General features: G+C 43.0%; 1 protein-coding gene across 1 annotated transcript; it reads left to right on the forward strand.

Annotated features, from left to right (window-relative positions):
* Nucleotides 1–79: 79 nt before the first annotated feature.
* Nucleotides 80–5,043, forward strand: LOC108891971 (uncharacterized). The gene is made up of 4 exons (XM_051067887.1): nt 80–615; nt 969–1,292; nt 2,744–3,067; nt 4,063–5,043. Exons 1-4 carry the CDS (start codon nt 264–266, stop codon nt 4,134–4,136), a joined length of 1,074 nt encoding a protein of 357 aa, XP_050923844.1. The 5' UTR covers nt 80–263; the 3' UTR covers nt 4,137–5,043.
* Nucleotides 5,044–12,620: the final 7,577 nt, after the last annotated feature.

Below are 12,620 nucleotides of genomic sequence, written 5' to 3' on the forward strand. Positions count from 1 at the left end.
TCAAATGATTTGACTCTAACTGTCTTTCAGAGACAGAGAATAAAGGTTTGCTTTTGTCCATTTGACAATCAAACTCAGTTGTTGAATAAACAGTGAGTTGTGCTGTTGATTGTACAGACACCAAAGACAACACTGTCTCTGTTCAATGGAGCAATGGGAGATATTTCAGACTGAACCAATCAAACATGTTTTCACTGCAAATATTTCACTTCATACAGTCAAAGAAAATGTGCTGAGTGCTGCTGCTGCTGTCTGTACAGCTGATGATGTGCTTTGTTGTCCTCTCAGTCCCTAAGGTGGAGGTGGATTCAGAGGTGGAGTCTGTCCAGCTGCCCTTCAGAACCACAGATCACCTGGATGGAAACATCAGAGTGGAGTGGATGGACAGAAACAACAGGAAGGTCCATGTGTATGAGAACGGCTCTGACCGACCTGAAGAACAGGACCAGGTTTACAGAGACCGAACAGAGATGAAGAAAGACCTGCTGAGAACTGGAGACCTCAGTCTGACCCTGAAACACCCCACAGACTGGGACACAGAGACCTACACCTGCACCGTCTACAGCAGGGAGGGAAACATCCTGATGGAGAAACAAGTAAAGCTACAGGTCAAAGGTCAGTGCTGTAGATACAGGTCAGAGGTCAGAGGTCAGAGACTCCTTTAATAAGTTTTAGTGAAGTCAAATGATTTGACTCTAACTGTCTTTCAGAGACAGAGAATAAAGGTTTGCTTTTGTCCATTTGACAATCAAACTCAGTTGTTGAATAAACAGTGAGTTGTGCTGTTGATTGTACAGACACCAAAGACAACACTATCTCTGTTCAATGGAGCAATGGGAGATATTTCAGACTGAACCAATCAAACATGTTTTCACTGCAAATATTTCACTTCATACAGTCAAAGAAAATGTGCTGAGTGCTGCTGCTGCTGTCTGTACAGCTGATGATGTGCTTTGTTGTCCTCTCAGTCCAACAGGTGGAGGTGAAGGGGGGGGTGGAGTCTGTCCAGCTGCCCTTCAGAACCACAGGTGACCTGGATGGAAACATCAGAGTGGAGTGGAGGGACAGAGACAACAGGAAGGTCCATGTGTATAAGAACGGCTCTGACCGACCTGAAGAACAGAATCAGGTTTACAGAGACCAAACAGAGATGAAGAAAGACCTGCTGAGAACTGGAGACCTCAGTCTGACCCTGAAACACCCCACAGACTGGGACACAGGAAGATACATCTGCACCGTCTACAAGGATGGACAGATAATGAGAAGGACATCAGTGCTGCTCAAAGTCAAAGGTCAGAGGTGTTTGTTGTTTGTCTCTGAGGTCTGTACTATGAAGTCAGATTACTGTGTCAGAGTGATGCTGCGTTTCATTTAGATCAGAGGTCAGAACTGGGAGAGACGTCACCCACCAGCTGACGGTGCTCTGGTGACTCTGTCAGAGTTAGTTCAGATCAGACCTGCTCCACCTGAAGAACACCTCAGCTGTTAATGTTAGGTTTTAAAGTTATGGTGGTAACCAGGGTTTGTTGCCATGGTGATTGACACTGCTCTGAGCAGGTTATGTTGGTGTTAACTCAGTGTTATCCTGTAAAAGTACAGACCCACATCTGAGCTCTGTACCATGAAGCAGGAGCACTGGTTACCATGGTAACTGATGGTGAACACCTGCTGCAGGTTCACTTCAGAGGATCAGATCAAACTACTGACCAATCAGACGACTGGAAAACTACAGGATCATGACAGGAACAGAGTTTCCAATAAAGATCAATAGATGTTTTTATAGATCAGTGAATGGTTTGGTTCCAGTCTTTGTCCACAACAGAGCTTCTAACAAACAGAGAGTTTCTCCCACTGAATGATCACACACTGACTGTTAGATCTTCATGGTGATTTTCTCTTCACACTGTTGAAGATTTCTGCTGATTCTAAATGAACATTTCAGTCAGATGGAGCTCAGACATGAACTCTCTCCTCTCCTCTCTGCTTTGGCAGCAGAAACACTCTGACATTACTGTCACTGTTTATCTGCATCACATATTCACACTAACTCACAATAAACCACCATCACACTAAAGAGCACAAACACTCACTTATTTACAATCAGTGATCACTGCTGGTTATTTCTACTGTTTCTATTCTAGTCATGTGATCATATTGTTCACATTCACCTTGTTAAATGTCATGTGAGGACGTGGCTGGAACTGAAACCACCTGCAGCTCTCAGCCTGACTTCTCAGAGAATATTAGGTTCCTGCTTCAACTAACAACTCCACCTCTTTACCATGAACCATCAGGAAATCCTGGGTCACTGAACCAGCTGATAACCAGCTGATAACCAGCTGATAACAGCTGATAACCAGCTGATAACCAGCTGATAACAGCTGATAACCAGCTGATAACCAGCTGATAACAGCTGATAACCAGCTCTGTGGTTGTCAGGTTTACTGAAGCCAGATAAAGATCCTGGATCAGTTCAACCTGCTTCATGGAACAGAGCTCAGGTTGTTTGTCTCTGTCTCTTTTTCAAACTCAGTTGTTGAATAAACAGTGAGTTGTGCTGTTGATTGTACAGACACCAAAGACAACACTGTCTCTGTTCAATGGAGCAATGGGAGATATTTCAGACTGAACCAATCAAACATGTTTTCACTGCAAATATTTCACTTCATACAGTCAAAGAAAATGTGCTGAGTGCTGCTGCTGCTGTCTGTACAGCTGATGATGTGCTTTGTTGTCCTCTCAGTCCAACAGGTGGAGGTGGATTCAGGGGTGGAGTCTGTCCAGCTGCCCTTCAGAACCACAGTTCACCTGGATGGAAACATCAGAGTGGAGTGGATGGACAGAGACAACAGGAAGGTCCATGTGTATGAGAACGGCTCTGACCGACCTGAAGAACAGGACCAGGTTTACAGAGACCGAACAGAGATGAAGAAAGACCTGCTGAAACCTGGAGACCTCAGTCTGACCCTGAAACACCCCAAAGTCACAGACACAGGAAGCTACATCTGCATCGTCTGCAAGGATGGACAGATAATGAGAAGGACATCAGTGCAGCTCGAAGTCAAAGGTCAGTGGTGTTTGTTGTTTGTCTCTGAGGTCTGTACTATGAAGTCAGATTACTGTGTCAGAGTGATGCTGCGTTTCATTTAGATCAGAGGTCAGAACTGGGAGAGACGTCACCCACCAGCTGACGGTGCTCTGGTGACTCTGTCAGAGTTAGTTCAGATCAGACCTGCTCCACCTGAAGAACACCTCAGCTGTTAATGTTAGGTTTTAAAGTGAACTCTGTTAACAAGACGTTCACATTGAACTGAAACAAACATTAACGTTACATCATGAAGTGTTTCAGACGTATCTCAGACCAGCTACTGTCAGCACTAACTCTGACAACATGTCCACAGATAAACCTGAACAGTTCTCTGTGTCTGACTGACTTCATGTAAACTAATGAGACTGAGCTGCTATAAACAGGAACATTAGCAGAAAGTTCACTGCTGCTGAGGAGGAGCAGCCATCTTGGATTCTGATGCCGGGGTTTGAAATGTGACTTCAGGGGGCGTTCAGGTGAAAGTGACCAGGCTCTCAGATACTCTGACTTCTTTTACCGAAACTGGAACGCAGCAGAACTTCAGCTGTAATCCCTTATTTAACGAATGATATAAAGATTAATAGATGGCCTCTGGCCTCAGTTTGTCTCTGGTTGTTTGTCTCTGGTTGTTTGTCTCTAGTTGTTTGTCTCTGGTTGTTTGTCTCTAGTTGTTTGTCTCTGGTTGTTTGTCTCTGGTTGTTTGTCTCTAGTTGTTTGTCTCTGGTTGTTTGTCTCTGGTTGTTTGTCTCTAGTTGTTTGTCTCTAGTTGTTTGTCTCTGGTTGTTTGTCTCTAGTTGTTTGTCTCTAGTTGTTTGTCTCTGGTTGTTTGTCTCTAGTTGTTTGTCTCTGGTTGTTTGTCTCTGGTTGTTTGTCTCTAGTTGTTTGTCTCTAGTTGTTTGTCTCTGGTTGTTTGTCTCTAGTTGTTTGTCTCTGGTTGTTTGTCTCTGTCTCACTGTCTTCTGTCTCCTCTACAGGGAGAACTCAGGTCAAAGATGAAACAGTCGACATCAGCTGCACTGATCCTCTGATGGCTGATTCATCAGTTTGATCTGTCTGTTGATCAGTCTTTGATTATTGATCAGATCTGACTTTGGATCATGAAGTGAAGGAGCTGATGGACGATGGATGAAGACAGGAGGACGCTTCGTCCTCTTACTGCCTGTGTTAGTTCTGCCTGATGTGTGACTGATCCATGTTGGTGTTGCTTCTGTCTCGTCAGTGTTAAAACCATCAGGTTTCATAGATCATCTTGTGAAATGGTTCATTGGTCATGGTGGAGGATGAAGTCCTGACTGAGCTCACTGTTACCACATCTTTAAATCTGACATGGTTCTTCAGAGATGAATCTGTTTCCCTGAGCTTTTTATTCCATGGAGCTTGTTCACAGTCACTTCCTCCCTGTTGTTCTGTCCTCGTGTCTCATGTTCTGTCTTCAGCCACTCGCTGTGAAGAACTGCCTCAGTTTATTTACTTCTTTCATTATTACTGTCTTTGCTGTGAAGATGTTTCATGATTTTTTAAGATTGTGTCATTTCTGCCAAGTTTTCTAAAGTTATCAGCCAAAGTTCTTCAGAGCATTTATTCTGTCATCAAGTCCCACAGGCTGCATGTGGACCACAGAAACCCCAAACCAGGAGAGACAGTGAGAGACCAGCATCAGCCTGAGCTCAGCCTGAGGCAGTCTGCAGCTTCTTCACTGCTCAGGGTTCAGTCCACAGAGGACAAACACTTCTTTACCTGCTCATGACTGATGATGCTGTCTCACCTGTACATTTCATTCAGGGAACCTGAGGATCCAGTATTAATGGAATCATACTGAACCTGCTTTCACCATATGTTACTGAGTGTTACTGCCAGTTAGTTAACCATGCTGTTGATCATATTCCCTCTTTATTACAGCCTCTGCATATATGCCATGTTGCTGACAGCAGCTTAATAAACCATTGTTGCTTGGACCCAGTCGTTGTGTGTGTGTTTCCTTTTAATCACATGTCACAGCTTCAGTTCATCCACTGATTGAATTCACTGTAGAAATAATGAAATTCATATTAGAATCATTCTTTCCTAAACGTTAAAGCAGAGCAGTAAACCAGTATTTTCTCCTGCGTGAAGCTACAGAGGTGACGTCTGCTTTAGATCCTCTGAACTCTGACAGAGGTCTCACTCTGAGGAGGTCTGTCTGTCTTTATCCTCCCTCACAGATGGAGATGTGAGATATAACCTGGACCTCCTGTCTGTCACTGTCATGTATATCTATGTTGTGTCTCAGCTTGATGCAGCTCTTCACTGAGACTGTGTTCACACTGAGCTGGACTCATGTGAATCTGGATCTGTTTTCTCCACCTTGGCCTTCCTCTACCACACAGTCATTGTTCAGAGCAGCTCTCTGTGTTGTAGTATTGATTATTATCACTGATGGATCAGCATGTCAGGTGGACTCAGTCACTGGAAGTCTCCACATCATGAACCCTGGTCTCTCCTGGAGACAGAAGCAGCTGCAAAGACTGAGAAACTTTCCCAAACTCGACCGATCACTGCAGGAAACAGGCTAAAGACTGAGTGACTCTGAGAGAAACCTGCTGCTGACACTTAGACTGTCAGAGCCTGTTCAGGGTTTTATTCTTCTGGATGAGGAAAGGTTCATGTTGACCTGGTTCCTCAGCAGGAACTGATCCAGGACTCTGAAACACAGAAAACACACAGTTATTAAACCTGAACAACCTGACGTCTGTCACAGTCAGTCACTGTTCAAACATCCACAGGTTCACATCCAGAGTCCAGTCTGTGGTTCAGGTTCAGTGTAAATAAACAGTGTCTGAACCTCTTCTGGAATAAACCAGACCAGGATCTTTCTCTGAACCTGAACCAGGAGCTGTGAGTCTGAACCAGAAAGCTGTTTGATAAAGCTGCAGTCAGAGAGAGTTACAGTTCATCCTGAGGGAACATGAGAGTTTAGACTTGAACTGAATCCAGGTCTGACCCGGTCTGACCTCAGTATGTGAGAGCAGCTGCAGCAGAAACAAACCCTGAGTCATTTCCTGATAAAACTGCTGCAGCTCTGAGATAAGACCGGTCTGAATCCCAAATACGGTCATCACTGTAAAACGCGGAGTCTGATTGGCTGAAGGTCACATGATGCTTCCTGCTCTGAGGGGGAGGTTCACTGCAGTCACTCCCTCATGTTTCAGAAAAAACGAAAGTGAAACAGTTCCTGGACTCAGGGGATTTCTGTCGATGTGAGTCTGATTATAAAGAACAGGATGAAGGAGCAGCAGCCGCCATCTTTAATGAGCAGTCAGCCCACAGAGACTCTGTCATCATCTGTCACCTTTAATACAATTTCATTCATCAATAACTCTTTTTACCTCTTTAGTAAAAATAATTCAATCTGTTCCTTCAAATTAAAAGCATCCAGTTGGACTGAACACAGTCTGATCTGGATCCTGGACTGAGACCCAGCTCTACAGCTCAGGTTTATCTCAGACTTAAAGAAACGTCTCAGAGGTTTTAATAAAAGTCCTGTGGCTGAGTCTGTCTGAACCGACTGAAGCTCCTGTATCAGTACTGTAATGATGATGCTGCCACCTGCTGGCTGATTCAGGTAACAGCTCCACAGGTAACACAGCTCACAGTTTTCACTTCACGACACAGATTTGAAGAGGAAACATCAGGTGAAGGATTTTCCAGGACAAAGGTTTCTGATGGAGTTTGGTGACTTTCTGTTCACAGGTGATTATTTCCAGGTTAGAGACTGAGAGGAGAAGCTGTCAGAGACCATATGAAACAGCAGCAAACTCATTTTAAAACTTTATTGGAATTTATTTAACTTAATGTATTTCTACTGATGCTGAATTTAACAGAAGATGTTACTGTTTAATTCATTATCATAGAATTTTATAAGACATGTGGTGTTTGTTCTTTTCTAACAAAAATTAAACGACTACATTTTTTAAATGGAGTTTGGTGACTCAGCGTAAACATGTGACAGGTTACAGGTGATGAACAGCTCAGCCTGGGTGGGTGGTGCTGTTGCCATGGAGTGGATAAAATAATTATTCATCAGCAGCACAAACTACAGCCTCTGTAAAACAGTTTAACACTGAACATCAGAACCTTCATGAAGGAGGATTTAACAGAGCAGGTAGAGTAAGTTAAAACTGTTCTCAGGTCAGTGTTAACAGGTTCAGTCTATAACAGGTTCACCAACCTTGAGTGTGTCTGCAGCAGAGCTCTGTGGTCAGCCCTGAGAGGAAATAACACCAAGGTCTGAGTTTCACATGCAACCAGAGCAGAACAGTTAAAGCAGAGAGAACTCAGAGAACTCTGGTGTCGTACAGACAGAATCCTCTCAGTACCTTCAGACGGACGAGGTCAACAAACTCTCAACAAGATACACCCATCAACAACTGCAGCACCAGCATCTCTTAGAGTTTTACAGTGTCTTTAACAGTTAAAGAAACTGAAAACTGGTGAAGTGACTCAAACTGCTGAGGTCACAGGAAAATCACTGAGGTTACATTAGATCTGAAGATCAGAAACATGTTCTACATGAGAGTAACATGATCAAATCTGATGACCGCAGGTCTGTCACAACTAAAACATGTTGTACGACTCCTCTACAGTCGACCAGGCTTTATAAGTCCTGGTCAGTGAAATCTAACTCTGACAGATGTCTCTAAACTTCCTATGAACCTGAGGAAACTCACTAGCAACAAGGATATAAACATATCCCATTCCTGAAGACAGAGAGGGACGCTCTTGCTCTGATCTGGGAGCTGGTTCCACCATCAGGGAACCACAGACCAGAACAGTGGCCAAGACCAGAGACCAGTCACAGACCAGACCAGACACACACAAAGACTCTCATCTTTAGTTTTATCCACTAAAACTCAAGTATGGAGTGAGGAAGGGCAACTGGACTGAACAGGACTACTGTATCTGGGACCGACCCAGAACCCTGACAGACTCCTTCACACTCCTCAGCACCTCCATCAGTAACTCTGGCAGTACTGAGAGTACTACAACTGATACCAGTACTGTCAGTAGAAATATCATTATTCTATATGTTGCATTATGAAGAGTTATAATATAATAACTTTATAAATGTCAGCAGGTTTTTCCGTTAACACGTCTGCTGTGAAACTGAGTGCTGCTGACCACAGTGTCAGACGTGATGTCCTTCAGCCTGACGTATTGTGGCCTGCCAGTGAGGGAGTCGAGAGATGTAGTTGGTGAAGGCAGCACCATCAGAGCCATGAGACCAACCCAGACCTGGACCTTAAACCCTCACACACACCTGGTTTAAATAAACAGATCAGTATATTTAAGTTATTGGTGTAAATCCTCACATACACACACAAAGTTATAGTAACAATAGTCTTATTTATAAGCTAATGGTGTAAATATTGTTTCTCTCATGTTGTTCTTTATGTTTTTCCACAGAACCATTTCCAACCTGGGCCACAGGTCTCCTGGTTTTCCTGGTTGTTGTTGCTCTTGGATTTGAAACAATGCAAACACTTGCTGCAGTTTGATGAGTAGATACAGTGGATTACAGACTGCACAGCTCGCTGTCTCCTGTAAACATCACCCTCCAAACCCACCAGACGAGCAGCAGGTTGAACAAGAGAGATGTGCAGTAGAAGTCCAATCAAGGTCTTTACTAAAGGTTCCAGATGCAGGGCTCGACTGAGGCCAGGTCCAAAAGCAGAAAACTAACAGCACTAGGACATGACTGCTACACTACACAAAGACTGTGACAGAGGGAAGGACACAGACCAAATACACTGACAGAAGAGACAGTGGTAAAACAGCATCACACCAGCTTCACGTGGTTCAGTGTAAACAGGTAAAGGCTGTATCACAATCTGTGTGTAAAGAGGAGAAGCAGGAACAACACAGAAACACACAGAGACCATCTGTTGAACCGACTGAAGCTCCTGTATCAGTACTGTAATGATGATGCTGCCACCTGCTGGCTGATTCAGGTAACAGCTCCACAGGTAACACAGCTCACAGTTTTCACTTCACGACACAGATTTGAAGAGGAAACATCAGGTGAAGGATTTTCCAGGACAAAGGTTTCTGATGGAGTTTGGTGACTTTCTGTTCACAGGTGATTATTTACAGGTTAGAGACTGAGAGGAGAAGCTGTCAGAGACCATATGACCCCAAACCCAAACTAATGTTTGTTCTTTTAAACAAAAACCAAATACTTCTGTGTGATAGATAATAAACTGTAACAAAGTATCTGATGTGCAGCTGAACCCTCTGACTGGCTCTCAGGGTTTGATGTAACAGCAGAACCAAAGGTTTGTTCTGTGTTTGCACCCGGACGCTGATCGTTGTTGTTCCTGTTTACGTCGTAGAACAAGTGAACGGTCATTATGTTCTGATGTAACTGTAAGATTTACAGGACACGGAGCACGTGACCTGAGCTTCATTTGACAGATTTCAGTTCTTTTTCATTCTAAACTGATCAAATAAAAATGTTAAATCTGAAACAGATGAGATGAATCTGAAGCAGTTAATTAAACCACCTGCTCCATGAATCTGTGTTTGTCCTGAATCCAACACACTCTGTCTCTGTTTCCAACAAACAAACATCCAGAGGAAATTTAAACTGTCACAACAAGCAGGTGTAAAAGGAATTACACTGTTGTCAAGACATTTCAAGGTTTGGAAAACACTGAAGGAAAAACACTCCTGACCAGGAAGTAAATCAACTCCAGCAGTAGAAACATGAGAGTGACGGTCACACTGCACCTCCACACTCTGACCTGATCTGAATGTGACTGTTTTCACATCGTTGATCTGAATCACAAATCACGAGCGAAGCTTCAGTTAATTCTCATTCTTGTTTTTCTTTTCAACAAGCAGGAAGTTTAATCTTTACCAATCAGTCATGATGCAGCCGACACAGATTCTCAGAAAACTGGAAAAACAGGATTTTGAATTGAACTGAAATCTCGGACCTGAGACCCGACAATATTCATTTAAAACATGATGATTGTTTTCTATTGTCTGAGAACTGGTTTAAACAACTTCCTCCCCCAAGAGATCTAATCCTCTCCCTCTCTTTGCTTCTGTCTGTTACAGAGAATTCACATTAAAGAGAAACCACATCATTGTGACCAGTGTGGGAAAGGTTTTTACAGGTCAGGTCACCTACAAACCCACGACTCACACAGGAGAGAGACCGTACGGCTGCGATCAGTGTGGAGCAACGTTCAGCAGGTCACAAGGCCTAAAGATCCATCAATGTTTTCACACTGGTGAGAAACCATACAGCTGTGATCAGTGTGAAGCAGCTTACACCACATCAGGTGCTCCATGAACGGGATCACACTGGAGAAAGACCTTACAACTGTGAGCAATGTGAAAAGAGTTTTTCAACTTCAAAACAACTGCAAATCCATCAACGCTGCCACAGCGGAGAGAAACCATACAGCTGCAACCAGTGTGGAAAAGCGTTCTCCCAGTCAGGGAATTTAAAAAACCACCAATGTATTCACTCTGATCCAGTGAAGATAAAAACTCAAGACTGTTGACAGTGACTGTAAATTAATCACAGCTTTTATCTGTTCTAAATTTACCTTCAAGGGAGATGTTCAAGTGAGTATTACTGCTGAAATGTAAATGTTATTATTGCAACAATCCAAAACTATGACAGTGTCCAGAATATTCTCCAGAATAACTCTGGAGGTACTGCAGCTCAGAGAATATGTTGAGAGCATATTAAGGTCAAACTCACTCCCTGGATCCTGCACACACACACACACACACACACACACACTGCAGCTGTGTCAAACCTCACATGTGGAGAAATAAAGTCTCAGAAAATATCTCTTCTACTGAGTGAGATCAAAACTTGGTGCTACAAAAAGATCAAGTGGTATTTGAGACTTAATGTATTTCTGTGGTTACTCAGTCACAGACCATGTGTGTGTTAATCACACATCTAAAAATTATTGGTGTTTTATCTGATGTCTGAACATTGAAGCTTCAGTCTGGAGATGTTAGAAGATTCATAGAACATATGTGGTTTTAGACAACCTGCACCTCCATGAGATGTAATCCTCTCCTCTCTCTGCTGCTGTATGACTGTATATCACAGTAGGAACAGACGCACAAAGGTTCATCAGAGAGTGCAAAAGAGAAACCATACAACTGTGAGGAATGTGGGGAGGCTTTTGGAAGTTCAAACAGCACATACACTGGAGAAAGACCATACAGCTGCTATTAGTGTGGAACAAGTGTGATCCTAGTGAGAATACTCACCTACACTTTCACACTAGAGAGAAACCATTCAGCTTTGAGCAGTATGGGAACGCTTTGGGGGCTGCAAGAGTTTCAAAGTCAACATAGAAAAACTTTTAGGACCCTCTGGGATACTGAAGGGTGAGAGATCTAATAGACAAAGCTCACACAATAGAGAGAAACCAAATAGATGTGACCAATGTGGGCAAGCTTTGAGAACTTTTAAGTCACAATCAAAGAGAAACCATACAGCTGTGGTCACTGTGGGAAAGCTTATATACTTTTAAGTAATGTAAGAAGTCACAGATGCATCCATACTGGACGGAAACTGTATAGATTGGACAAAAATGGGAACTTCTAGGCCTTAACGTAATTTTTTAAAAAATCATTAACATTTTTACACTGAAGAGAAACCATACGAATGTGATCTAAGCGGGAAAGCTTTTACAACTTCAGTTAACTTATTTGTACTGGAAGGCATGATACACTGTGATCACTGTGGGAACTCTTTCAAGAACTCAAAACAGTTACATACCCACCAATGTTTGCACACTGGAGAGAGACCATACATCTGTGATCAGTGTGGGAAATTTTTAAACATTTAAATGCTTAACTATCCAAGCACCACAGACACCCCAGAGAGAGGTGTTACAAGTGTGACCAAAACATAAATAAGCTTCAAGTAGTTTAAATAAACACTAAAGTGTTCTCTCTGGAGTAAAATCACACAGGCTTCACTAATGGGGGGGGGGTCTTCAAAAAGACACCTGCAAGTGACAACCTGCAAGTGAATGCAACATGTGAAAGCCTTCTCAAGGATAACTGATCTAATAAGCAGTCAAAGAACACACAGTGGAGGGAAACACAGCTGTAAGCAGTGTGGAAAAACATGTTGACATCAAGACAATTTAAAAAGTCTCCCACATGTTCACACTGGAGAGAAACCATACAGCTGTAAGAAATGAAGAAAAGCTCATTAAACTTTAAGTAACTTAAAAGGAACCACCACATCCCCACTGAAGAGAAACCATACAGCTGTATGCAACATCTGAGCATCAGTGATCTAATTATCAAACTGTACACACTGGAGAGAACCCAAACAGATGTGACCACTGTGAGAAAGCTCTTGAATCTACAAGTAGCTGAAATAGAAAACAACTCATTCATCTTTGAGAGAAACCACACAGCTGTATGCAACATCTGGAAGCTTTCTTGTTGGGTAGTGATCAAACCAAGCACAGTGGAGAGAAACCACACAGACGAGCAACATGGG

This window comes from Lates calcarifer, unplaced genomic scaffold, assembly GCF_001640805.2.
Source record: "Lates calcarifer isolate ASB-BC8 unplaced genomic scaffold, TLL_Latcal_v3 _unitig_2068_quiver_942, whole genome shotgun sequence".
Classification (NCBI taxonomy): Eukaryota; Metazoa; Chordata; class Actinopteri; family Centropomidae; genus Lates; species Lates calcarifer.

Excerpts from the sequence above, each read along its gene's own strand:
- LOC108891971 (XM_051067887.1), top strand. The coding sequence starts at position 264 with ATGATGTGCTTTGTTGTCCTCTCAGTCCCTAAGGTGGAGGTGGATTCA. Across the intron at positions 1,293-2,743 it reads AGTGCTGCTCAAAGTCAAAG|TCCAACAGGTGGAGGTGGAT; the intron begins GTCAGAGGTGTT and ends TTGTCCTCTCAG. Across the intron at positions 3,068-4,062 it reads AGTGCAGCTCGAAGTCAAAG|GGAGAACTCAGGTCAAAGAT; the intron begins GTCAGTGGTGTT and ends TCTCCTCTACAG.